The sequence below is a fragment of the Osmia lignaria genome, chromosome 7 (genome assembly GCF_051020975.1).
Source record: "Osmia lignaria lignaria isolate PbOS001 chromosome 7, iyOsmLign1, whole genome shotgun sequence".
NCBI classification, from domain to species: Eukaryota; Metazoa; Arthropoda; class Insecta; order Hymenoptera; family Megachilidae; genus Osmia; species Osmia lignaria.
Window position 1 is genome coordinate 5,439,511 of NC_135038.1, and position 26,725 is coordinate 5,466,235.

At 42.3% G+C, this 26,725-nt stretch overlaps 2 protein-coding genes across 4 annotated transcripts in view; one reads left to right on the forward strand and one right to left on the reverse strand.

Annotated features, from left to right (window-relative positions):
* Positions 1–1,258: 1,258 nt before the first annotated feature.
* LOC117604560 (uncharacterized) overlaps positions 1,259–26,725 on the reverse strand; it is a 28,351-nt gene continuing 2,884 nt past the window's right edge. For all 3 annotated transcript variants that reach the window (XM_076689324.1, XM_076689325.1, XM_076689326.1), the window contains exons 5-13: positions 7,455–7,682; positions 5,562–5,676; positions 4,358–5,497; positions 4,039–4,285; positions 3,558–3,752; positions 3,378–3,474; positions 3,146–3,267; positions 1,975–2,609; positions 1,259–1,864 (exon numbers count right to left, since the gene is read on the reverse strand). In XM_076689324.1, coding sequence (XP_076545439.1) covers positions 5,665–5,676; positions 7,455–7,682 — 240 coding nt within the window. In that variant the 3' untranslated portion in view covers positions 1,259–1,864; positions 1,975–2,609; positions 3,146–3,267; ... (3 more) ...; positions 4,358–5,497; positions 5,562–5,664. The remainder of the gene's footprint in view (positions 1,865–1,974; positions 2,610–3,145; positions 3,268–3,377; positions 3,475–3,557; positions 3,753–4,038; positions 4,286–4,357; positions 5,498–5,561; positions 5,677–7,454; positions 7,683–26,725) is intronic.
* On the forward strand, positions 13,978–17,888 carry eve (segmentation protein even-skipped). Its single transcript, XM_034324755.2, has 3 exons — positions 13,978–14,339; positions 15,358–15,560; positions 16,437–17,888. The coding sequence occupies exons 1-3, from the start codon at positions 14,192–14,194 to the stop codon at positions 17,208–17,210; spliced, it is 1,125 nt and encodes a 374-aa protein (XP_034180646.2). The 5' UTR covers positions 13,978–14,191; the 3' UTR covers positions 17,211–17,888.

Below are 26,725 nucleotides of genomic sequence, written 5' to 3' on the forward strand. Positions count from 1 at the left end.
GAAACCCCAAGATGTTTTTAGGTTGGCGCGTGGAGAGTGTCAACGGGGTCCTTGGAACCCCAAGATGATATTTTATCAGTGCGCAGAAAGAGTCACCGGGGTCCCTGAAACCCCAAGATGATTTTAGGTTGGCACGTGGAGAGTGTCAACGGGGTCCTTGGAACCCCAAGATGATATTTTATCAGTGCGCAGAAAGAGTCACCGGGGTCCCTGAAACCCCAAGATGATTTTAGGTTGGCGCGTGGAGAGTGTGAACGGGGTCCTTGGAACCCCAAGATGATATTTTATCAGTGCGCAGAAAGAGTCACCGGGGTCCCTGAAACCCCAAGATGTTTTTAGGTTGGCGCGTGGAGAGTGTCAACGGGGTCCTTGGAATCCCAAGATGTGATTTTATCGGTGCGCAGAAGGAGGAACCGGGGTCCCTGAAACCCCAAGATGATTTTAGGTTGGCGCGTGGAGAGTGTCAAAGGGGTCCTTGGAACCCCAAGATGTTATTTTATCGGTGCGCAGATACGGTCATCGGGGTCCTTGGAACCCCAAGATGTTATTTTATCGATGTGCAGAAAGTGTCGCCGGGGTCCCTGAAACCCCAAGATAACAGGTCGGTATGCAGTGTACTACCGATGCATCGGGGTCTCTAGTACCCCGGATGCCATAATGTCGATATTCAAAGAAGATCACCGGTGCTTCGGGGTCCTTAACACCCCAAGGCATCGGCCATTATGCCATCTATATAAAAGCGGCGAATACTATTCGTCAACTTACCGACTGCCGAAGAGTCAATTACCGACTGTCGGAAGTTCAGTCGATAAGTCGGTAATTTATTGAATAGTTTCCGCCGCTTTCGTATAGATGGCGCTGTGGTCGAACTTTAAAAATATTTAATTCTAGGCGGTCTTTTCAAAATATAAGTTTGTCAAATAATTATTCTAATAATTTTTCGGCCTTGTGTCTGACTTTTGTCTGACAAAGGGAGTCCAAATTGTGTTTTTTCAGTTGTCAGTGCAAGGTATGATAAAAGAGGGGCTGATAAAACAAGCACAACTGTTGCCTGGGAATGACTGGAACTCCAAAAATAATGATACATCGGATACAAAAGGATGTCAATTATTTTTGCCAATAAAATCCTAGCCAAGCTGTGTGGATAAATAAAACGCGTTTCAATTTATAATTATTATACATAAAAAGAACGCTATTACAAATCTGTATCTAACATTAAGAAGAAATAAAAGAGTTAAACATTGAATATCCTATTAAACGTTTATTACCTCATCATTAGAATTTCAATTTTGAAGTACATTCGTGCGACGAAACGCATTTGTATACACAAATATAGAGCAATGAACATAGCGCAATTTAAAACGCGTTGTATCTCTATCTTTAAAATTGTTTACACATAACGCAATCCTAGTTTGTTTAAGAAAATAGAAAATCTTTGCCAGGAATGAAAAAGGAAATCCGGATTCCGTTTTAACTCTTTCATAGTATAGAAAGTCCTTTTTTTTAATCTCCGGGGAAATCTGAGGTCAATCTAAAGGAAGGAGGAAGCTGAAGGTGTGCAGATAACGCTAGGTAGAAAACGGAGGGCAGTGGTCGCTTATTTGAAGTCAGGTGACAAGCATGTAGACCGATTCGATTGTGTCCGCTGGTTACTCTTTCATCGGGTTCCTCCGCGCTGGGAATTTTAGATTTGATTACAAAACGTGTCGTAGCACCCTCCTACCATCGGCATCGTCTCCTCTACCTCCACTACAATCGTGCTTTCGCCCTTGCAGCTAGCGATGGGATTAACGTTCTCTTGTACCACTAATCTACTCGTGCAATTGAAGATAATAAAACCTCCTCAATAAAAAACTCGTTGATTCTGTAATTTAACATTTGCAGAGATTAAATACAATAGCATAACGCAACTGTAGTATTGTTGTTACATTTTCAATTCGTCGAAATAGAATCGCAAACGAAAAAGATACTCACTGGAATCGGAAATGAAATTGAACAGCGAATCGGTTCCATTGCTACTTTCCAGTCTAGTCCACTACCCCGTTCTGGCTGCACCGATGAAAAACTCTTGTTGCTCGATCGCGACGGAATTATTGGCCGACCGTGCTTATTTATGGCGTTCATTTTCCTGGAGATTGCAAGAGAGGACGGTCCTGGTCTCTCTCGTTTTGGTTCGATTTTTTTGCGGGTGCACGTCAATGCGCGATTTATGGTATGTCAGCTGAGAGGTGAACAGGACGTTGATAACGACGACATTTTGACGTGGAGTATCGTCGTGTGCCAGTCTCACGATTAAATTAATTCCACGACTTTCGAATTTGTTCGATGCGTTTATAGGAATTTCTGCTCCAACGTTCTCTCTCCGGTTTCCAACAGAATGACGACGATGACGATGACGATGATATTCTCGGAGTCTCTTTCCGTCGAAAATTAATTACTGAAATTCTTCAATTCAAATATATTACCTTTGCATTACTATGAAAATCAATAAGAGCAGTCTATGAATTATAGGATATTCGCTATTTCATATTCGATACTTGAAATTTGATATTCATAGTTTGATGTTTCCATAATTAATACGAATATTTGATACTCCTAACTCTGCTCCCCTGAAACAGAGAGAAATTAATTTTATCAGTAAACCATGGACTACTGTAAATGTCTGTAGAACATTTGGCAAACTCTGAATCAATAGAATATGAAAAAAAAGATAAAAAAAGTACATGGAACATTATGGGACAACATGAAAACGATTAATCATGTCTTTACATCTTTGTGTCGCATTGAATGAACACTGCATTATACATGATCATTGCCTTAAACAGGATTAGTATGACATTTGGAGGATTTACTAACATATGCTACTGTCTAAATTGTGCAACTCTTCAAAAATTTACTAATAAATGACAATTTATAATATTCTATGTATAAAACTCATCATTGAAGTTAAAAGAATAATTAAAAATTAGACAGCAATAAACTAATATTAGATGTTATTGGATAGACAAATTGATAGATATAAACTATTCACAGGGGAACATGCTCACTGTCATTGGTAACATCATATCCACCCTTTACATATGGCAATGATCCTGTTTATTATTTTGTGGGGATGCGTTGCACTCGTCGAAAGGGTAATCCATACCTGCTGTCACGCACAGAACAAGGGAAAGGAAGGGTTGATCCTTGTTAATGAAATTAATCGAGCATGAAATCGTTCAGCTTGTAATCTGGCCTTTGTTACGCGTGACAATTCATGACCAAGACCTGAAAAATCATAACTTGTATTATTTTAAAAAATAAAAATAAATAAAAATGAATAAAATAAAGGCTTGAGTTTCTTTAATTTCCAATTACAAATCATTGCAAGAACTTACAAATTCCTTTTTTTTTAAAAATAAATCAGTCTTCTTAATTGTATGCTAATTGGAATAATTATCCATCATCGAAAGCAAAACGTATTCCAAAGGATCCCTACAATAAAATAATATGGTGTATAAGTCAGAAGAAAAGGGATTACGTTGTCGAGGAGGCAAGTGGATCGACGAAGGGATTACCAGGCAAATATTTATGTAGCCAGGCCCCCATGGGACGGTGGATCATCAAATTCCAATGACAAAACGGACACAGCCACCGTTGGTGACAACAGCCCCTCGAAAACAGGGGGTTACATTCACGCATATGCTGCACCATTCGTCGAGCAATTTTATGTCAGCCAGGGATTTCGAATTACCATCAGCCGTAGCGGTGCGCTGTAAGTGAAACGTGATTAAACTCGATCGAAATCATCGTCTATCTCTGGAATTAATCATTCCACCAGAGGACCCAACATTTTATCGTCGAAACGATTCGAAAGGTTTGCAATCCACGGTGATTTAAACAACGCCACTGAAAATAAAAACGCTTTCCGGATAACGTTTCTGATTTCTTTTTTTTATCCCAAAAACAATTGATCGTTAAATAACGAGGTGGATTAGAAACTCTAGCACGATTAAAATAAAATTTTTTATCAATTCTCGTTATCGAGAATAACATTACCTCGTGAAAGCAATTTTCTATCTGATCCAACGGGGATTATTTTCAGTGTATTAGAAAAAAATCGAACGGTGTCAGGATATAGATTCGATTGTGATGGATGATGACGATTCCTTCGTGTTCACGCGGATGGTACGGGATGAAGGACCGTTCAGCCCACATCATTAGTTGTTGAAAGAGAGGATAAAAGAGTCATCTCGCAGGACCATCAATTTTCCAGATAGCTACAGCTGAATCGCACTTTTTCATCCTGAAAGAAAAGTATAATTTCAATCGGTGATTCAAGGATTGCACGGACAATAAATCACGCTGTTTACTTAACCAGGTCGTCCGAAGAAATCTAATTTTCCTTTAACATAAAACTGAAGAGCAAGAAGATATTATTTTTTTTAAAAGCTTTCTTGTTCGTATAGAGAGCACGTAACAGCCAGTTATTCCCAAGGAATCTACTGCAAAGTATTCCTCTGATAAACAGGCTGCTACACCTTATGAATGCTTGATGATGGCGTTTCACGAGGAGTCTCATCCTCCACCGATCTCAAGGGCGAATACTTTTGTCCTCGTCTCTCCAATCGGCTAACTTTCTTTCCGTCCTTAGCATCCCTCGACGGCACCCCGCAACGTTTCCTCGCGCTTTCATCTCCCTGTTACCTTTTCCATCCCCATCCTTCGGGATCTGCCAGGACCAATCGTCGTCGAGCTTCGAAACGAGGTGTGGTGAGTTGTTATCCAGCTCCCAGTCGAGTTAAACCGAGAAAAGATAAATCATAATCATTGAAATGAAATTTAATATTGTATTCCTGGGACTCTTAATTATTTTTCAGGAGATAAGAGATTTTCTGGTTGTATAGTGCCATCATCAGTTTGTGGATACCTTATATAATATTAATGAAGAGCGTCAAGGGTTTTATTCCAATTTTTATACTTTTGTAAATATCACTGTAAATAAAATTTTTTAGTCAGTAAAAATCATCAATGACTTTACTAGTGAGGAGATCCTAAATCAACGAATTGTAAAACGAACTAAACTAATTAACTCCTAATTTCTCAGTCATGCAAGAGACGAAAAAATAATAATGTATATTGACATAGGTACATGAAAAGATGTTTCCTCGCTTAACCAGTCGGTCGGATATAAAGGCAAGGAAAGTTGTTTCGTACAATCAAATACCTATCTGTTAGTTTGCAGCCTCGCAGGACCACCACCCAGCCTCCTGCCACCGCCAATCGTCGGCGAGCAGAGGAACGAGGGGTGGCCAAGCGAATCCCCTCTTTCCTCGTGGAAACCCTCCCGAGAAGTATTGACCCGGTATCTCTCTCTCAGGCCGCAGATAAGCGAGAAAGGTCAGAGCCATCATGGCCCCCGGCGGCTGTTCTTTTCACCTGACTCCACTTTCAACGTTGTTTCACGCCTTCCCTTGGAAATTTCATACCCTTCCAAACGGATCTTCTCACTAGCAACCTGTAAATTCAATTCGTTGATTATAATTATCTTGTAAATTTTGGTAATATTTACGTTCACTTACATATACAGGAGGCTCGTAACCCTTATAATGATCTGGTCCGTGTGAGCTTGTTAATTAGTAAGCGTTTCACTAGTTAGAACTACGCCTTCATTTGCTATGAATCTCAGGAAATATTCTGGAATATGATGAAAAGATACTTAGTTTACATGGATAATGTAATTAACAAATGGAATTTTTATGTTTAAAAATGAACTGGACGAACAATTAATTAGCAATTAGGGATTGTGTATAGAAAGGGGTGGAGGTTAATTGGAAGGAAGATAACATAATTAACAAATGGAATTTTTATGTTTAAAAATGAATTGGACGAAAGGAAATCGTCTAATTTTAATGTACAATTAATTAGTAATTAGGGATTGTGTTTAGAAAGGGACGGAGATTAATTAGAAGGAAGATAACATAATTAACAAATGGAATTTTTATGTTTAAAAATGAATTGGATAAAAGGACATCGACCAATTTCAATATACAGTTAATGAACAATTAGGGATTGTGTTTAGAAAGGGGTGGAGGTTAATTAGAAGGAAGATAACATAATTAACAAATGGAATTTTTATATTTAAAGATGAATTGGACGAAAGGACATCGTCGAATTTCAATGCACAGTTAATGAGCAATTAGAGATTGTATTTAGAAAGGGGTGGAGGTTAATTGGAGGGAAGAAATTCGTGTAATTTTCAGCACGGAAGCCATTCCCTCATACATGACATCACTAGATCAGGGCTCGTAACTGCGCGGTGCCCAGCACCTTATTGCTACCTACCACCTAGCCACCCCTTCAACCCCCGTGAATCTCTCACCACCGCGCCATCGAGCCTTAACCAACGATACCCTTGTGTACGTGGTGCTCGCACCACCTGTCTATTTACTTCTTCGTGTATCCTCACTAACACACCAGCCACCCTGTAACGAGGCTCGACCCCATCTCAGCCCTGCTCGTCGAGACCGGGGGAAAAAAATGAAGATTGAAGGGTAAATAGAGAAGAAAGGTAGCCCGTTTATATTCTATTTATCCGATATTAAAGTTCAGGTGTTTTCGATTCGAAGATAGCGGAGAATATCTCGGGGGGTAATAAAAATTCTTTGGATCGCCTCGTAGGATGCCCGGTGGTATCCGACTGCCGAAGGGAGAATAGAAATTTCTATGCTACTAAGTCGGCCAGCGTTAATCAGGAAAATTAACACCTAGCAAGCTTGATATTTCAGAAAGCAACGCGGATTTCATTTGGAAACCAGTTTCACCGCTAGACAAACACGCGTCGTCCACGCTGCTTTGTTACTCTGATCCAACAAATTATTTTCCCTACAATTATTATGAAATAGTTTTTCTAATTTCTTCCTCCAATCTTCAGAAATCCACCCTTTCTGCGCAAGACCAGGAAAACAAAGTGTATTTACCTTCTACGAGAAAATATTGTCTCCTAACTCGAGATCAGAGTCAGACTCGGCTAACTCTACAAACTGTATTAATACAATTTTTTATTTTTAAAAGAATAAAAATGTGAAATTAGCATCCAGGTTTTATCGAACGTTCCGACGCGTCCCTGGAAGTGGCGGGAAGATATCCTTCCGCAAGCCGGCCATGTTACATCCCCCGGGACGGTGAAGCCTCGCCGACTAATAAGTTTCATCCCCCGCGTAGTGAGCACCAATTATGAACTCGCTCCGGCCATAATTAAAAAATGCAATTTCACCGGCAGACCTCCTCGATCTTCCCCGTTAACGATCTCTTACCTGCATACCCAAAGCTGAGAGCAACTTAATCCACGCGTTCTATTAAATAAATAATTCCTCTAAGAGACGAGCTCCCAGAACGATCGGATAACATTATCGGTTATCAGTGGTCCGAGGGATCGAGGTCGAAAGGCGAACACGCAATGAGCGAGCAAGTACCATTAACGATCCTGTATGTCGTAGGTCTGTTTCACAGTCGGTATGTCGTAAAGCTTTCGCAATTTCAGCAGCCAATCGCAGCCTCTTCAACGATTTTATTAGTCGAACAGTATCTCGACACTCGAGTATCGCATTATCCCTTTCAACCAGACGCGCTTCAATCCTTCGGTTACTTTTTACCTCCGTACGATTTATTTCCATAATCGCCTGCGTCTTCTGTGCGAAACTCTGCAACATGTCGTATGAAAAAAAATAAGATTATTTTTTTTTTTTCTACGAACGTTGCGATTTGATTTTTTGTAAGTTCGATAGCGAAAAGCGTGTCGGGAGAACGGAGCGGTATAGAATTTAATGTCTCTAATTTCGCGCGATCATCCCCTAATTTAATCAAGGCGCCACCCCCGTTCGCTCCACCCACGCCCCCGCTCTCCATCGTTATTCCCGGCTGCGGAATAAGCGGAGCGCGAAGCCGATTTCGCTAACTCGGTTATAAACTCGGTATTATGCCCAGGAATAAATTTCTCCCTTTTCCTCTACCTTCGCTCGCCCACTCTCTATCGCTGCTTATGATGGCCACCATCAAGAGATACGGTGTTCCTTTAAAGTTATAGTTTGCTGGAACACCGTCGAACGAATTCAGAAATTCGTCGTTCATAGACGACGTTCATAAGTAAAATTTCGTGTAAGTTTCGGATGTCGTTCCTTCCATGATGCGCCTCGCGTATGCACTCTGATGCATCTGTCCGTCACGATAAACGATAGGGAAGAAGATAGAGGAATTTTTTTTCTCTCCAAACGATGCGCTCGAAAAAAAAGACAGGAAGTAGGGAAGCAGGATATTCGGTGCTTAAAAGAGAAGCACCTTCGTACAAAAGTGCTCTCCAATTGAGTCTAAGTGGCTCGCCTAATTTCCTTCTAATTTCGTCTCCGCTCTATTTTAAATTACTCTTCGATCTGTTAGTTTAAAATATCGATGTAAAGAGGAATTATAAAAAAATATATCACGTAACGACAGGTGAATTAACCGCAAAGGCGGACATCCGAATGCTCGAGCGTAATAAACTGAAAAGCGAATGTATATTGCTTGCTACCGGGTGTTCTCCAGTTTCGGCCTCTTGTGGCGTCTTCCAATTAGCGTCGATGCACTAAATACGTACAACCTTCGCGCGGACGTGACACATACAGACAGACATTCTTCCGATGGTAAACTAGTAAGTCACAGATGAGATCTCGTAAGCGTGCGGATGGGAAACGGAGAACGCAAGCGTTTCCTTTCATCTTTGCCGCTCGCCATCCCACCTACCCTGGTCTTTCCTCGAAGACAAGTTACCAGTTACCTACCTCGCTACCATTTTAACCATTTCACCGTTTAAAATTCGTCACCGGCTCGAGTGCGAGAGGATCTATCAAAAGTATCAATTTATCAGGAGACGTGCGTTCAGGAGAGATAAAAGCCTGAGAATTTTAACGCCTGTTCGAATGCACGAAACGGTACGTTTCGCTTTTTTTTTTTTTTTTCTTCCCACCCTGAGATCAACTCTCGAGAGTTTCGAGTAGCCGTGAGAGAGAAGCACAATGAAAGAGAATACGAAGAAGTCGCTACTCTTTTCAAGTATATCCATATGCCAGTATTTCCGTCAATTTTTTTCCTTATCAAGCCCCGATAAGCGAATAAGTGTCCGTCCAAATGTTACGACGTTTTAGACGAGAAAGGGTGCTCTTGGGAACGAACCTTGTCCCTGGGAGACTTTCTTTAAAATTATAATAAATTAGAGAGGAATCGGGTTTGGTCGAGCGGAAGCGAAGGAAGTCGCGTATTTTTCAGCGGACACCCAAGGACCGATCTCGAGAGATTTTACAGTTATTCGAGGAGGCGCAATATACGCATAAAACCATTAAAGCAGCCGTCGCATCGTTAAGTAGCCTGGCCAGCGGCAACAAAGAGACACTTCCGAAATTTGGGCAATACCTAATGTCCCTTCGGAGATCCTTAAGGATACCAGGACTGTTATTGTGCAGCCCGGCCGTCCCGTAAAAGGTGGCATCTACGAGTTACGAGTCAAATATCGACGAACCGACAAGCCGAGGAAACGTGTACCATAAAAATACGATGATTATTGGGAAACGAGTTGGACGGTTGTAAATTATACCTCCAGGGACATCTTTTCCCGAGTGGAATAATTAAAAATACAATGCAACTTCCTAATGTTTCTTAGGAAAAAAATTCAATAATTTTGCGCTTGCGTCCCGAAATAATATTTAACACGGCCCCGCAATTTACACATTAAAAAAAATATAGAAAAACATTATTTTAAGTAATATTGCTATGGTATAAATAATGTGAAATGGCAAATAAAAAGCTTGAAATTTGAAAATTAATTATTACTATTCTTAATACACAAAAAATGCCCAATTTCAACGTGTTAATTTTTTGTTATAGTCTCTTGGGAAAAAGAAAAACGCCAGGAAATACGCAAACGGACGGACTATTGAATACAAAAGCGGTCCCCGAACGAATGCACGCCGATCGAACTCGTCGAGTTGTTAATCCGAACGTTTACCCGGTAAAAGTTGACCCGTGCCGATGCGTTCCGCCAGTTCGACAGTTACAAAGCCATTAGCATGCTCATAAAGCCGCGTTTTGTTGGCACAATAAACCCTTTCCGCCACGTGATACACTAATTTCTGGATATTCGCCGATAATTGGCTTAATTCAACCGTCCACCGCGTACTCCCGCCAATAATCTGGAACAACTGGCCGGCCCGGTGATATCCGTATATCAGGCGTCGTTCTGCGGCTAAATCCGAAACGATTCCTTCCAACTACCTTCCTTTTTTTATTTATTAACAAATAAATACTATAAATACTCCTAGACAAGATAAATAAATAGCCACGGGCCGGTAGAAAGAGAATTAATAAAGTTAAACCGGAGACTCTCTCCATGGTCCGCCGTCCGCGAGTTGAAAATGTAATTCAGTCTTTACAAATGAACTTTTTATGGCTTTTATAACGCTCCGAAGGGTAAATAGGTCCCCATCGATCCCTGTCGATACCTAGGCTCGTGTGAAGACAATGATAAGGAAAAATTCGAGCATTGTGCCGATTGAAATGTTTATTGAAAGGCTCGTCGCACGATGTTGACCGATGATCATTATGGCGTTAATCCTATTAGATATTGAAAGGCGGTACAAATATTAGAATACGCGTAATGCTTGTTTCCCGATTCTGCTTCACGGTGTTTGTAAACCCGAAAGTTACTAATCCGATTTGCCGAACAAAGGTCTGAGAGGTCCGTTAAAGGTGCTTTGCCTTAATTTTATTGGCGCTATCGACTTATTATTAGCGCTTGTGTCCCGTGCTCGATCTTACAGGACCCGTGAACTGCAATAATAGCAGGTGAAAACAACGTCGACTAGTTTCTTATTGACCATTCGTTAACATTCCGATAGTTAATTAAAAGAAAAATTGCAAATTTCCTTTGAAAATGAAGGAAGATCGATAAAATTGTTAAGCTTCGTTTACAAAAAAGCCTTTCTTCGATCAGAATAGATCGTTCAACGAGATGGTTAACATTATTTGGTAGCGCGTAAAATACGCGAACGGTCTCGTCACGCCGTTCCTGTGCACGTAATTTTCACGAACGTGAGGGTGACCGGGGCTTTATAGATTTCGCATAAAGCACAGTTACACCGCACACGCAGGTAAATTAGGCGGTTAATCAAACCGTTTAATCAGCGGCATGATTGCGACCGCATCTGCACTGACTCTGTTCGCGGCAATTATCTCCCATGCAGCTTGCGTTAACCTACGATCGCTTTCAAATTTCAAAAATTTCAACACCCCTTCGCTGCTTCCTTCTATCCTATAACTTTTGTTTTATAAAAATATGCCATCACGGTTTCGAGGAAATAACCATTGTAGGATTTTTTTTTCCGTCGCAAAGAGAGGCCATTCTTACGGTCCTCTTCTAAGCGGATTATAGATTCGAAAAAAAAGAGAAGAGTTTCGGCTAAAGGGTTGAGCTTTTACGATATAATCGATGTTTATATCGGTGAAAATCTGTTTGCACGCGGAAAAAGGTAGCGACGTTAAAATTTTTTCGAATTAACCCCTTGAGTACCTTTCGAAAGGAAAAAAGAGTTACAGGTAAACGATTCACGGGATTAAGTATTTTAGAGTCTGGTTAAGCTTCAGGGAAATCTACCTTCGCCACCCTTGCATTTACAAATCAATAATTTGCATTTTCTAATAGAAAATTCAGTCGATTTCCCAGCGAAACTTATGGAAAATATACGACGCAATAATTTGTAGTAAGATTTCTTTAAGCACCGTTCACCATTCAGATTTCCATGGTCGAGTAACAGAGGGTGTGCTACATTTTAAATTGAACCAACAACACCCGACTATTCTTTCCTCCCCTTCGGACGAACGAGGCGAAGAAAAAAGATGCTCCAGATTTAACTGCTAGTTGTATTTCAAAAAGAATCCAAGTTACGGTACCCCCGTAAAATACGTAGAAAACAAATGTTCGTTTTGAGGGTGGAAAAAAAGAAACGTCGAAGAAGAAGATCGATACCGTTTCGACGGTAGGTAGGTCGTAATAAAAATCGATCAGTTCTCCGTCCCCGAAACATGAATTATGATCCTAAATGGTGGTACCGTTGCTCCAGTTTTGGTTTCGACCCGAAATTAGATGACATAAAATTTTACGCCTCGTTACACCATCAGGTAGGTACACCCGCGATCGAATCGGACTTCTCCAAAGGAAAATGGTACCCGCCCTTCCCCGTTGGCATCCCGGGGAGGAATGACAATGCAGCGAAGGGGGTTCCGTAAATGTATAGGAGTCGGGAAAATTTGAATTAATATTCATATTTTGTTCCCTAAATCACTATTGAAAAAAGAAATGTACCAACTGAAAATAATGTGAAATACGTTTCGTAAATTGATACTGAAGCTGGCGAGTGCAGTTTTGATGGTCGGATAAGAAATTGAAGGCAGAATTATGACGTTCACGGTACTGCCATCGCCCCTGAATATTAATAGAGAAAATATTCAATTTCATTGGTCCGCGTGACATAAAGTGCCATTTTTTTTCCCCCCGAAGGGTGGTTCCCGTTCGATGAATTAAAACCGAATCAAAATACGGCCGGATGGTTTAGTTGGTCGGTGAAAGAAGCTCGTTAAAGATTAACTCGAAGTAGAAATTTCGGTGTCGTCGTAAACGTCGAATGGTCGGAGTTTGTGCAAAAATTATTAGCAATCTCTGATCCAATTTCGTGCAAGCCGTTGCTTCGTAGAAATTGCCACTGTATACCTGAATTCGCTCGACTTCTCCTCGATGATTTATTGCTTGTTCATATTGACGATGAACGAGCTAGAGAAAATCATGGAAACATAAGGGGCCGACTAAATAATGGAATTTAATCTAATGACCGGTGTCAATACCTTGCTAATATTGCACCCCTTTGATGGCAAACAATGGGCAATCGATGGACGCAAACAGAATAAAAATTAAATGAACACGACGTTGGTACTATTAACCATTGAATAGCGAAGCCAGGTCAATTGCGACCCAAACGCTAAAATTAAGCGGTGAAATTTCTGAATACCATTGTCTATTTAAATGATTTAAGATTCGAGGTAAAAATGATCATTTTTCAGCTTGTTACACTCATGGACGTTCGAAGATACTAAAAAGTAAGAGTCTACGAATGTCGGAGGGTATTTGCATGCCGTTGGCAAAGGAAAGGTGGAGAGAAAGCGAGAGAAAATCGGAACGATGCAATTTTTACAATTGTAGGGTCATTTAAAATGGAGCAAAGTTTTTACGAGGACAGTCGCGCTTGAAGGAAACACCGTAATAGCGGTGGAAGCAGAGTTCCTTCCTTTTTATGGCGTTATTGCGTACCTCTCTTACGGACAAATTTTCTGTCTTCCGGCACGTCTGCTACAATGGTCGCGACAGATGCATACTTTTTCGAACGATCTCGGTTCATCGTGCCTCTAAAGCGAAGAGTATAATTAAAAAATTGATGCCAAGGAAGGGGAATTGCGATTAAAAATTTTTCCAAAAATAATAGAACGCCTCCTATAAAATTAAAAATAGAAGAAATGCAATCTTGCAACTGTACAAGTTTGTAGGAAAACTTGCACTTGCAAAATTGAAGTTCATCAGCGCGTTGGAAGTTCGCAGAGGACCAATTCCGCCGAATTTGCGCGAGGAAATAACGACAGATAATTTCCGGGAGCTTGCATCCATAAGCTGATGCTGTTGGTGCATCTCGGAAAAATGCATCTCCGAACGGAGCGACGGTGTAGGGATGAAACGGGAGAAAATAGGCGGGGCGAAGCTCCCCTCTGCCAATGGCGAGCCGATGCACAAGGCGTCGACCAATGGGAGAGCGTGACGGAACGATGGTTGCTCGGTGGATTGGCAAGGTCGTATAAATTGCTGGTAGTCTGGTTCGTCCTTTCAGTCGAACGTTAACGGTTCCCATAGACATATCGCGGTACGAAGAAACGAATTTTTTTTTTTTTTTAAAAACAAAGTAGAATAAGTTCCGCGGCGAAGACGGGGCTGGATCGTTCCCCCTTTTGCGACTTTATGGAACGTCGACGGTAGTGTGAAAAATAAAGGACGATCGAAGGAATTGTGATTGGTGGTGTACGAAAAAAGGACGATCATCGAAGTGAATAATTTTTGAAGAACTTTGGAAAAGATTGAGTGACCAAAATGCAAGGGTATCAGAGGAATTTCGAGGATCAACAGAGAGATCAAAGGGAGGAGGAGACGATAGTTGTAGATCTCGTACCGCCGCAGTATCAACTCAGCCCTCCCCACAGTCCGCCGCCGGGGAACATGCCGAAAACACCGGAAAAGGGTAAATTTCTAAATTTCAATTAAATATGTTCCTTGCAAAATTTTGATAAATTTGCTTCTAAATATTTTCGGCCGACGGATGAAAAGTTTTGAAATTTTGTCTACTATTCTAACGGGATTTTCTATTGATTTAATATGTAAAGAAGGTATTCCTAATGCGACTAAATAAAAATCAAACCGGACACAATTAGTAGGTAATTAAGAATACACGGACATTAGAGCGTTAATTACACGAACGGTTAATCCAATTGATTGTTAGTTGGAGCTAAGGTGATTCACATTAAGGGGTAGTTATATTATCAGGGGGTAGGTCTCGAGCGTGGTAATCCATTGAAAATAGAATAGAATTGACCATGAAAATAAATAAGACTCGAGTAAATCGTCCAATCCCTTCGTGGAAAAGCGACCTCGCGGTTTATTGCGGTAATTATTTTATGGTTACTCCCCTGATTCTCCAAGGCTCGTTTCCGAACATCTATTTTATTACCCTGGGATTTGGTCGTTTGTATTTGGAGAAACTTCGATTGGCACCCCTTGCCTTTGTGTTTCTCTTTCGTAAAGACACTAACGGTTCTTTAAGTGTACTACCTTGCCTCGAATCGCATAATGCATCTACTTTTTTCCCCTTGTATTTAATTTTCAATCGAGGGAATAATAATTACCATCGAACGCGAAGTTAATGAAACGAGGTAATTAAAAAAGCAAACATTTGCAATACAATATCTACTTCTGCGATTCACTGAAAGGGTTAATTACATCGTCGGCGAAGCAAAGAAAATGTGAAAGAAAGGAGTCCAGGTGAAGTCGAACGACCCTCCTAGATCCTTTCAGCTTCCCCTCGTCAACACGATTCTAAAATGCGATCACCCGCTGCTTCCGGAGGCGACAGTGTGTAACCGCATCGCGAAAACAACAAGCGACCGTCTTTTCTCGAAGAACCATTTACCGAGACAAATTGCGGTCGAAAACGAATCGTTTCCTCGAGCTTCGTACTTAAACGCGAACTGATTTCATTACAGAAACCTCGCCGTCGCATCAGCAACAACAGCAACAACAACAGCCGTTGTCCTCGATGGATCCGAATATCAGAAGATACCGTACGGCGTTCACTCGAGAACAATTGTCTCGTTTGGAGAAAGAATTTCATCGGGAAAATTACGTGAGCAGACCGAGGAGATGCGAATTGGCTGCGCAATTACATCTACCGGAATCCACGATCAAGGTTCGTCCAGATTTTGTATTAATTATATTGATCGATCAATTAGATGATCGTTTTTAACCGCGCTATTACGACAGAATATTTATCGAGGATAAGTAAACGTATAGCAATAAAGTAGAGTAAACAATGAGCTCATCTCACGATCTACGCTTAGAAAAGTGTTCTATTAACACCTCGGTCTGTTTAATTAATGTCGGTAATCGACAGTCGCGAAGGTGTACAGGGAAAAGCCTTGAGTGCTGTTTCGTTCCTCGTTACGCAATAATTCCGTCAAACGAAGCCGTAGTTAAAAATAGCAAAATTAAAAGATTTAAGAGCAAGATTAAGAGAAATCGTCGTGCTTGAACGACGATTATAGCTCGAAGAAGAGAAAAAGACTCGGCAGAGTCTCGGTTGCCAACTCCTCCACGTTTCTTCTTTCTTTCTATCTATCTTTCAACCGAGCAAACAGTCAATCACGAAGGGCAAACAAAAGTATTCTCGGTCTTTAGCTCGCTTCGATCCCCTTGATCCTTTTTCCGTGACTTCTTAATTTCTTTCGACCACGACCGGTCGATCCGGTTGTGAGGTGTTAAGCACTTTAATTAGCGATTTTCCCGGTTTACCTTTTGACTTTAATGGATCCCTTAATTTCTCATCTCGCACCGCTCGGACCGCACACAATAGCTATAAAAACGTCTACCGATGGAAATGATCGAGGTGTTAAATGGTAGAAACGTTAGGATACCTTCGAAACTTTATACCTTTAATTCCAACTCTTTTAACCCTTTTCAACGGCTATCAACCGGACGTATGCACACCCTTCGTTCCAACGATACTAACAAATTATTTCACCGTTCATTAATAATTCCTAATCTAATCATATTTTTCAAATTACAGGTCTGGTTTCAAAATCGTCGCATGAAAGACAAGCGGCAACGAATGGCTATGGCATGGCCGTACGCCATGTACACGGACCCGACGCTAGCTGCCACCCTGCTAGCAGCAGCGACGGCCACCCTACCGCCACCCCCGTATCACGGTGCACCAGGTTTGCCGACTTCTCACCTGGCCCCGGGTTACCCGGCAGCCGCAGCAGCCGCGTACTACGCGGCCAGATACACGCCGTATCCTACCGGTGTTCCAACCACCAGCGCGTCGTCCCTTCATCGGCCGCATCCGCGCACCGCAGCCGCTTACCCGGCGCACCCTCATCTCCTCCAGCATCACCCATCGCTGCCGCCCCTGCACTTGTCGGGCCTGGGCGTTCCTACTGTCGCGAACACCGCCTTCCAGGTGAACAACCCACCCACCAGCGCGGCCGCCACCTACAGGCCTACCCTGTTGCCCGAGCTGAGTCCCGTTCACTCGGACACGTCGAGCGACTGCGACTGCGTCGGCGCGCAGCCACATCACCCGGCGCACCACGCCAACGGGCAACAGATACACGAGAAGACCAGCCCCCCGCTGCCCACCTCCCACCCGTCCCAGCACCTAAAGCTACCATCGGGCCTGAGCATCGCGGGTTTGCCAACCAGCATCCAGACGATCGGTGCTTTCGAAAGTAAAAATCCGTACGCCAGCATCGTCTCGACGCCGACCGTGCAGACGACCAAAATTGACCCACCGAAATTATTCCAGCCGTACAAGAACGATATCTCCGAGAGAGCGTAGAAGATCGAAGGGAATCGTTTGAAATACGAAGCTGGCTTCTGAACGATAGGGGATGTATCGACCGGTGATTGATATCGTGTATTAATCCTTGCGATGGTTAATTGTCAGTTGGAATTCTGAAGGAAACGCGATTCTAATTTACCAGTCGGATTTTCATCTTCCTTTCGACGCGTTAAATGTAAATGTAAATATTATAAGTTGTAGATCGATCTACGAAATTGTACAAAATCCCCTGTGTATTATAGTCTCCCTTGTATGTACAAAAGTAATCGATCGTGACTGCCAATCGGATCGACGAGACTGAGTATGTGTTTCGTGGTGTAAATATGTCGACTGATTGTTTAAAAAAAAAAAATCTTGTACCTGTTGATAAGGATAATGTATCGCTGTGCGACCTTTGTATAGAATGGAAAGAGAGAAATTCTACACGATTAAGTGTGAAGTTAGAGTGATTAGCGACGTAGCGATGTACATAGAGTCTTTAAGTAATTTATTATGATCATTATCTTCCGAGTTTGTAGAGCAACTGGAATCTATCCGTTAGGATGAGAAAAGTTTCCCGAGAAACTCTCGACGCGCAATTTTACTAGTAATGGCGAGTAGCCACGAACGTCTCCGTTAGATTGTCGGTATTTATGCTTGGACATCTACGTGTTTACTTAAAAAGATATTACATCAAAGAAGAAAGAATAAATATTATATATGATCTACAGATTTGCTAACTAATCGTTAATATATAATTAAATTCAATTCAATCGAAACTTTTATTTTCTCATTAAACACACCTTCACCCCACTTTCACTCTACCTAATTAATCATAAAAATGATATAATTTTTAATTATCGAGTCGTGTTGATAAATGGATGAAATTACGAATCGAGCCGATTTCGGGGTACGGGATTTTAGCTTTTCCGAGGGTGGCCGCGTTAATTAACCTTGCCAACGATTTTCCCGGGGAACGAGATAATCCCGTATAAACGCCGCCGGTTTAACAACCCATTTGGGTTTAACTATGAGCCTACTATCACCCACATCTCCCTCTCGTTTCTCTTTATTCATCATGGACCACCAAAAGGGGGCGCAAACACGACTTCAACTATTTATTTCCTTCCTCCTTCGCATCGAAGATTAATTACTCGAACCCTGTTTTAAGCTTGCAATTGCAAAACAGAGAATTGAACATTGCACTGGCGAATGCAATGAACCAGACTTGATACCTGCCACTCGTAAAATCATAAAATCTCGAGTCTCGGTACCGAGTTAGGGTGGAAAGAAAAAAAAGTCGCTACGCTGATCTACCGTCATAAATATAAAACGAGCCGTTTTGTTGGTGGCCCGTAAAAAAATCATCGAAAAAATTTTTCGGCAAAGCCTATCAGCCGAGTGGAGGTAAAAAAGGTTCGTCAGGAAATTATTAAATAATTTAAACGTTATATTATCCTATCGTTGTAAAGCGTTTTAGTATATTCCTCGACGGTCAAATAGTCACGGAGGTACCTATTAGCGCATTGAATATTTTCTTTTTCTTTTCTTTCACCTTCACCCTCGAACCATTTTTAAGGGCTATAACAACTGTCCCTTTTTTTTATTTCCCCTCAAACTGGATTAACCGAATTTACTTGAAACAAGAAGGCGCGATAAAGAAATGTAAGGGTTGTTGGATACAAATCAATCTCTATCACTGGATCGATCATTCTGTTCGCGTGCTATTCTACCGTGCGAGTTCATCAAATATTAATATCCAATTTATACGTTCGATGGAGGAATCATCCCCCTTCGAAATCGCCCCTCGCCTCGAACGGATCGTCATCCCTCCGTTTAGATGCCGGTCATTCTTCGACGAATCACGCTCGATCGTCGAATTGTATTATCTTATCTGACGAGCCATTAAGCGTCGTTTAGACGATGCCATGCTAACAATCTATTTGCAGTATTGCTCGGAGGGTGGAAAAGGAGCAGCATCCTTGCGTCAGGGCAATAAGCTCGCGATAGTTTCTGCTTCGAGATAACGATACTAACATGGCGTTATTTAGAGGGGTTCTTCTCACCCAAAATCGTTGCATATCAAAGCTGACCGTTTTCCTGATTTAATACGTATCCTTCCTTCAATTTTTCCAAATTATCGTTGTTCGAAAGGAAAGTTTCTCGTTATCCAGAATCGTAAGTGGGTTCGATTGGGGGGGTTGTTGCGACCGCAGGAAACGCTTCACGGTAGGATCTTTTTTGTCCCCGGGAAAGAAAAGGAAACCGGCGTGTTTCTGAGACGAGTTTAAACCGTGATCGAGTTTGTCTCGTCGACGTAAAGAAATGTCGACAGCTTTTGGTCATGTCTCCATAGACCTCCCGTGGCTGAGAACTACAAAGTTACGTGTCCGCGCGAGATAGACGGAAAGCCCCGAGCGGATACGTATCTTTTTGCGAATCGAATCGCCGATTTCACGCGTTCTGTCCGACAGAGACCGGCAAGAAACATCTATTTAACGAAATTCCAGCCTGTTGAAACGTTCCGGACGTTCGTTCGACGAATAAGAACAGACTATCGGGAAAGGAAAATTATTTTACCGATAGAAAATTTGGAAAATATCCGTCCGTGATAGACTAAGGAGCCCTGTTCGGGGAATAAATTTGGGGCTGCGTGACGATAGAACATTAGGCACAATATTTGGGTGAAGGCGAACCTGTGGCTAATTGAAAAGTCAAAACTGCTGAAAGGAGCTGCCTGTTAGTCGTGAAAGCGTGGAGGCGTACCACCCTACGGGACGTCCCGGGGAGTCTCTCACAAAAAGGGGGATGCTGCCCCCCGACTGTGATTCAACCATTACGAGACGCACACCTTTTCCGACGAAATCTGTTTTCACGAATTTTCACCGACGGAAAAGAGACGTTATTGAATTTAATCAAACTCAACAAGTATTAATAAAAATTTTCTGTTGCTCGACTACCCCTACACCCCCAATTTTATATAAATATTAATTCATTTTTCTTATTATTCTATTTCAATTACAGGAGGAAAAGATTGTATTATTATTTCGGAAAAATATGAAAATTATTGACTCGCCCCCGCAGGACCCCCATAGAAGTCTGTTAGGCAACAAGGGCCATGGGGTAGGTTATACAGCCGGTTACTGTCATAAATGGTACAAACCGAAAGATTTGGTCGAACCGTCGGTTTTTTCTGCGGGGAAAAAACGGGCCCCTTTACGATGTCCATGAAGCGTCCAGTTAGCGTTCGTTCGAACAAGTTAACCCTTTCTACCATCAATGTGTTTTTTTTTTGCTTAAATAGCCGCAACTACGTTCGGCAGCTTCTTTACTGCTCTTAGGGCACGCTTTTTGCCCCAGTTTTTCTACCGTTTTTTCTTCCTTTTTAACAGGCTTGCTAAGAGACACAGTTTTTTGACCCAGAAAAAAAAAAGTACCGCTGCGGGTCGCGGACGGATTCTTCTGTCCATCGCGTACCAGAGATATCGGCACGGGTTTTAAGGGTAGTTTTTGAAAAAAAAAGAAAAAACGATAGTTTCCAGTAAATATTGTAACTAGCGATCATGGAAAGGTAAAGTATGGAAGGGAAAAAGGAATCACGAAGAAATAGTGTTAAATACCATACGTTTTATGCAAATCAGTGGGATTCGTCGAATCAATTTCACGCGAACAATCCCTGATTCTAATTGTCGATTCGATCTCTAATAGGATAATATTTCCCTCATAAACGGCAAGCATAGCGAATGTTCGCTGCGGCGGGTACCAATAAATAACTTTGCCCTATTAGTTTCCAACTGACTCTCGATATGAACCGTGACGGATCTTTTCGAGTTCCTTGCTCCCAATTCGTCCTTTTGTCGATCGATTATCGACGCCGATACAGAGTATAACTGTGGGAATTAATTCGGGAAACTAATCGGTGCCCTCTTTTTGGTCTGTGGGAACCTTCGATCAATGTTTCAGAGATCTACTTATTAGAATTTTATCCAAGAAAAATTTTCAACAATTTCCTGTTTCCTTCTCTAATGGAGTTCCTGTGGAACGCCATAAAACGATGAAATTGTACCGAAACTTGGAAACGACTTTTGCGAAATCGAGAGAGCGGCTACGAAACAGTTTCTGTTCGGGCACATAAAAGGGGGAAAAATCGAGCTGAGGCATCCGCTGTGATCTTCCTCTCGTTGTTTTCCTTTACCTCTTACAGGCAATACACAGACTGTGTCGCTAGTCTCGGAAAAATCGGCAAAGCCTAGGCATAACAGAGAGAGAGAAGACGAGCTACGGAAAAGGCTGGACAGATAATAAACCAAAATAAAACCATCCGAAGATTTATTGCTGCCAAGTCTTTTCGTCACCCAATGCCCGTTCGCACGGACCTTTCTTAGTTGACTGCAAAACGCAGTAATTTCTACCAAAACCTACCCTCCGACAGTCCATTGTCGTACGGTTAAGAATATTCCAGGGGCGCAGGAATTTTCCAAAATTTTCCATATCTTGTAAATCATACTTTATAGTCCGACAGTGTCAATAAACGTAACTCCTCGGAATGAAATAAATTAAACCACGTGTATCTTAGCACATCTTGTTTCTTATTTTCAATAGACACGTTGAAGGAGGAAGATGATGGAAAATTCGAACGAGCGAATTCAGGTGGTGGAAGATCAAAAAGGTAGAACCTGGTAAACTGCGAGAGCATAAATGCGTAAACGCATAAACCTCTGTTCGAAGGCAGGATTTTTCGAAAAAATTTACGACCCCCGATTGTATCTGGAGGCCGCAGCCTCGCGTAGAGGAGCCACATTTTCCAAGGAATTTTTCCGCAAACACGCAAGGACGAACCGAGGTCTACCGCTCTGGCCAATGCGGTGGACCGAATTACCTTATCTCAATGAGGTTTCGGTAAAATAAAATTTTGCAACTCGAATCTAGACACTTGGTAACGGTAGGAAAGAAGGGATTCGATAACTTGGAAATGCGGGAAAGCGAGGGAAGCGAACGCGACACGGTTTCAGGGCGATAATTTATTTGGCCTAGCCAGGATTTACGGGGTCCGATATTGGATAATGAATCAGGTCTCCCTTGATGGAATTAACTCACCTATAGCCGGCTACGTTGCTGTCTCTTCTCTAACCTTTATTAGCTTCCACAGGGAACGTGTGGAAACCCTTTGCCTCGTTTTACGATCGACCTACGTCCTGATGAGATCCGCGGCTTTATGTAACTTTATCTCTTTATACACGTTGCCAGAACGATCTTTTATATCTCACTCTTAAGACTAATTACGACGCTAATTGTTAACTTTTGTTCGTTCATAATTTATGCGATATTTCGTTCAAATTTTCCCACCCGAAAATTCGCCCCACCACAGAATGTACAGTTTGTAGAATGTACAAATTGAACCAAATGACTTGATATTTTAGTAAATTAATTTTTATAGATTCTCGAGAAACCTCAAATCATTTGGTCCAATTTTAATTGAGATATTCTGTTTTAAACAGTCCCCACTTATTTTCGTTCCCGATTGTATATATAAAGCCCTATTAGCCGCATTGTTCAGTCTCCCCCGCGATTTCTAAGGGGAAAGATCGAAGCCGGAACATCGCAATTTTTACAAACGCCTTTTAATTACTCAGAATCTTTTCTAACTGATGTTAGAATAATGAATGTTCCACCGTATATTTCCTGGTTTCGCGATTTTTCATAGATCGACAAATTAGTCGTAGCCGTTATAAATAACAGTGCACCGTGAAACTGTCGTATCGGTCGCGTCCGAGTAAGTGCCACGGTGCGTATAACCGTAACAGCGGAGGAAGTCGAAGAGGAAACGAGTCAGCCCTAATAGAAGGTTTATTATTTTATGAGGCTACCTTGTAGCTTTGTCCCGGGCTTCCGTAAATCATCGGAAAAGTTGGACGCACGGTAGCTCTCACGCAAACCAAACCCTCCTGCACGGCTTACCATTTTCCCATTGCCTTTTCCTTCGAAACTTCCACTTATACTCTTTCGCTTTCCTTCGCTTTAACCTTGAGGAAACTGCCGGAAGTTAACGCGAACCGATACGGAGCCGATTCGAGGTGCAATATGACGTAACAAGCGCAAATTAGGGGTCGAGACTGAACCGTTTAGGATCCAATTAGAGAGAACCCTTCTATGACACGTAATTTTCAATCACGCTTTTCCTACCACTTTCAGTGTTAATTAACCATAAAACTGGACGAACCTATAATTGAATTTATTTTCAAAGCAAAATTGTCGATTTAGTGCCTCGTTGACCACCCACTGGTCAACGAACCTTTACTGCCCACCCAGGAATGTTCAATAGAAAATCCAAAGAAGGAGTTTACTGTATGGCGTTCACAATTTGGCTACTACTGAGAATAACTGTCCATACTTGGACAATTAATGTTCCCAAACACAATTGCTAACGGTGAAGTTTCACTAATGATGATTGTATTGGATAAACCTTGTTCCTTCCTATTCAATTTCTCTTGCATTTAGTCTTTTATTTATCCCTCTAAAAATAAAGAAAGATGAATTTTCCAACCTTCCTTTGATTAATATAAACTAACACTAGCAGGAGGACGAAGAATCGTGAGGAATTATGATAAAGTTTGATAAGAGAGATAGATACAGTAAAGAGATGGCAAGAACATACAGGGAGCATTCGCACGCTCCGCCCAATCCCCACGATTGATCCTCGCTTTGTCGCGAAGTCTCATTTTTCTTCTTTGGCGACGCGATTAGCGTGTGATCGCATCGGCCATTAGTGCGCGATGATCTAGAATCCATGTGCGTGAGGCGTGACGTACCGACTCCGACCAATCGTACCCGCGTTCCTTTTCCTAACGTTCTTTCCAACTTTCGACAGTGGAGAAGGTAAAAATTCGGAAGCCCGGTAAGTAGGAAGCAGTGCAGTACAAAAGGAGAATGTGAAAGGGTCGTAAATGTTTCTTCAAGTCTCGAACGACGTATTTATGCCCCAATAAAACTTTCTTCTTCCGGCTTTCGGTCAAGGTCGTTGTCAGCAAGGCTCTTCGAATTATCTCCGACTCGTCGGAAAAAGAGAAAGAAGGGTGGATGCTGGTGATCCAAAGTGGCGCGTGCCCGCTCCACGGGAAGCCTGTTAAATATTTTGGAAATATTGACCGAGTCCCCTAGATCGGCGCAGGAAAAGAAGATTTATGTCCGTTCTCGACACACCAACCCAGTTTCTCTATTCAACATTTCCCTCGTTCGACTGCCATCGTTCCAAGGACGCCACCCTACGTGTCCTCATCTTTCAAGGAACACGTTTCTTCGATCCGAAATGTTGTAACGCTGGAAAATCGAGAAATCTACAGCCGCTTCGGCTTCGCAGTCATGATTTTCATGAAACTCCAAGCTTCGTGGGTACGACTGTTTTTCACTGACAAAACGTTACTTCGAATCGGGGCTGCTGTTTGAGAGAATGGAAAGGCCGGAGGGCGATGATATCGCTGACGAGAGCCGCCGTATTGGCTGCCACCCAATCCAATTCGGTTGCCATACTCCCTCTGAACGAGTGATAACACCGGGTGCCGCCATCTTGGCTATTATGTGCCCGCGGACCTTCGTTTCATCCCCCACGAAGGGGATTCACCCGGGAGATAAGGAAGCCGCAGTGCCGTAACGGGCCTTCTCCATACCTCGCTCGTTCCCTTTCCAAGTATCCCATATTTCTCGGGGGTATCAATTTTAAAAAGCTGCTGTTAGACATAGCTCAGATAAATTCTCCTTCGATTCTGCGGTGTTTGAAGAAAAGTCTGAATAATGCCGCTGTTGAAGCGAACGAAGAGGCGCGGCGATCGTGCCAGAATGCAGCCGATCCTGGGGGAATCGTGAATCACGAGGAGACGGGTGAACAGGAGACAACAGATTTATCGTCCTCCGCGTTCTTGTTTCTGTAGACCGAAAGCATGATAACTGGAAATTGCTTCGTCTCCTGTCGTTTCCGCCAGCGCGGAAGATAATCTTCCGAGCAACTTCGGTAGCTGTTGCTCGAGTTTTTATCGAACATTTGCTGATTTAACGAGAGAGAATTTGACTCGCTCGAAGGAAATTATTAGATAAAACAATGAAAGGTTCTAAATCGACGTTGCTCGTCGATGGATATCGGCCACGTGTTAGAAGTACACGGCGCTCTTGTACAAGATGTCCCTTCGACAATGGTTCAGGTGCCCTTGACACAATATTTTGACGTGCCGTCCTTAGACAGGATAACAAGTATCCTCGCCCAGGAGGTGGGCCCATGGCTAATCCCGAGACGAGAAAATCTTTGACGGCGTGACACTCGTGCCGGTGAAAGCCCTCCTGGGAATCCTCTTCGGCCTCTTTCCGATCTAGCTGATTATTCCATGTCTCCCACGGCGATTGTTGTGACTCTTCTGAACGCTGTTTTGTCAACGAATATCCTCCCACTTTTCGCAGATTATCCGGGGAATAATGTATTAAGATTATGTGTGAAAATGACTTGTAACAATGGAGCTATTAATATCGGCTCGAACGATCTTTCATAATTTCATGACATAAAAGTTGTTCGAAACAGCACTTGTGCAGCATCAATTTAAAGCTTGAAGTCCAAGGAAAATGACTATACAAATGATTTTGTTGTATTTTCTAATCGTATCAAATGACTGCCGGTCATTCCAATCGGAAGACTAGCTTCAAAAATTTCAAACCTTTTCCCAATCGCGATAAAGTATAATTCTCCAAAGGACTCGAACGTTTTCTTGGACAAAATAAAAGAGTGGCTTCTTCTTATTTATGGTAAGGCATGATAATAGTAGGGATGATGGGATTGCCGTTGCTGGAACAAGTATGCCCGAAGTAACCATGGCGACTGGTACCGTGGCCATATTGGTCCTCTGCCAGCTATCGATAATAGGAAAGATAAGGCTCAACCCCTAGGATATTTTATCGTTCTCAAAATGGCGACTATGAGTCTCTACGCGTATCCGACAGCCCCAGGTTCCCCAGGCCGTTCGAGTATTTCCACCCTCCAGAGATATCAATCGCCGATCGAATTTCGAATCTCTTCCATTGATGTACGCTACCCTAATGCATCTTTCCGTCGCGACGCGAAACTTAAGGGAACCATTTACAAAACGTCCGGTCTAAATTAACCCTTAACCGACGAGCTCGATCGTTCTATTTATCCAACTAATCATAGTTAAAATTGAAAATAGAGATAGATTCTCTTTGAAACGAGAAGACGTTCGCGCAGATAACGAACGAGGATCGTCTTCTTTCGCGAGGCTCTTTCGTCGAAAAGTTCGTGTACCGCTGGCAAGCGGTCGCCATTACGTGAAATAAATGCGAGTTAATTAAAGGGCGGAAGCAATTACTTGCGAATAAATCGTGCCCGTTAATCCGTTATAGCGTAGACAAGTTAAACTTCTCTCTCTCTCACTGGCACCCCTCGCGCGGCTTTAAACGCGAGGATAGGGATTTGCGAGAACGACGCCGACGTCGGGGCGCGTTCGCATAATTGGCTCTGAGCATCGCCACCTGCGTCC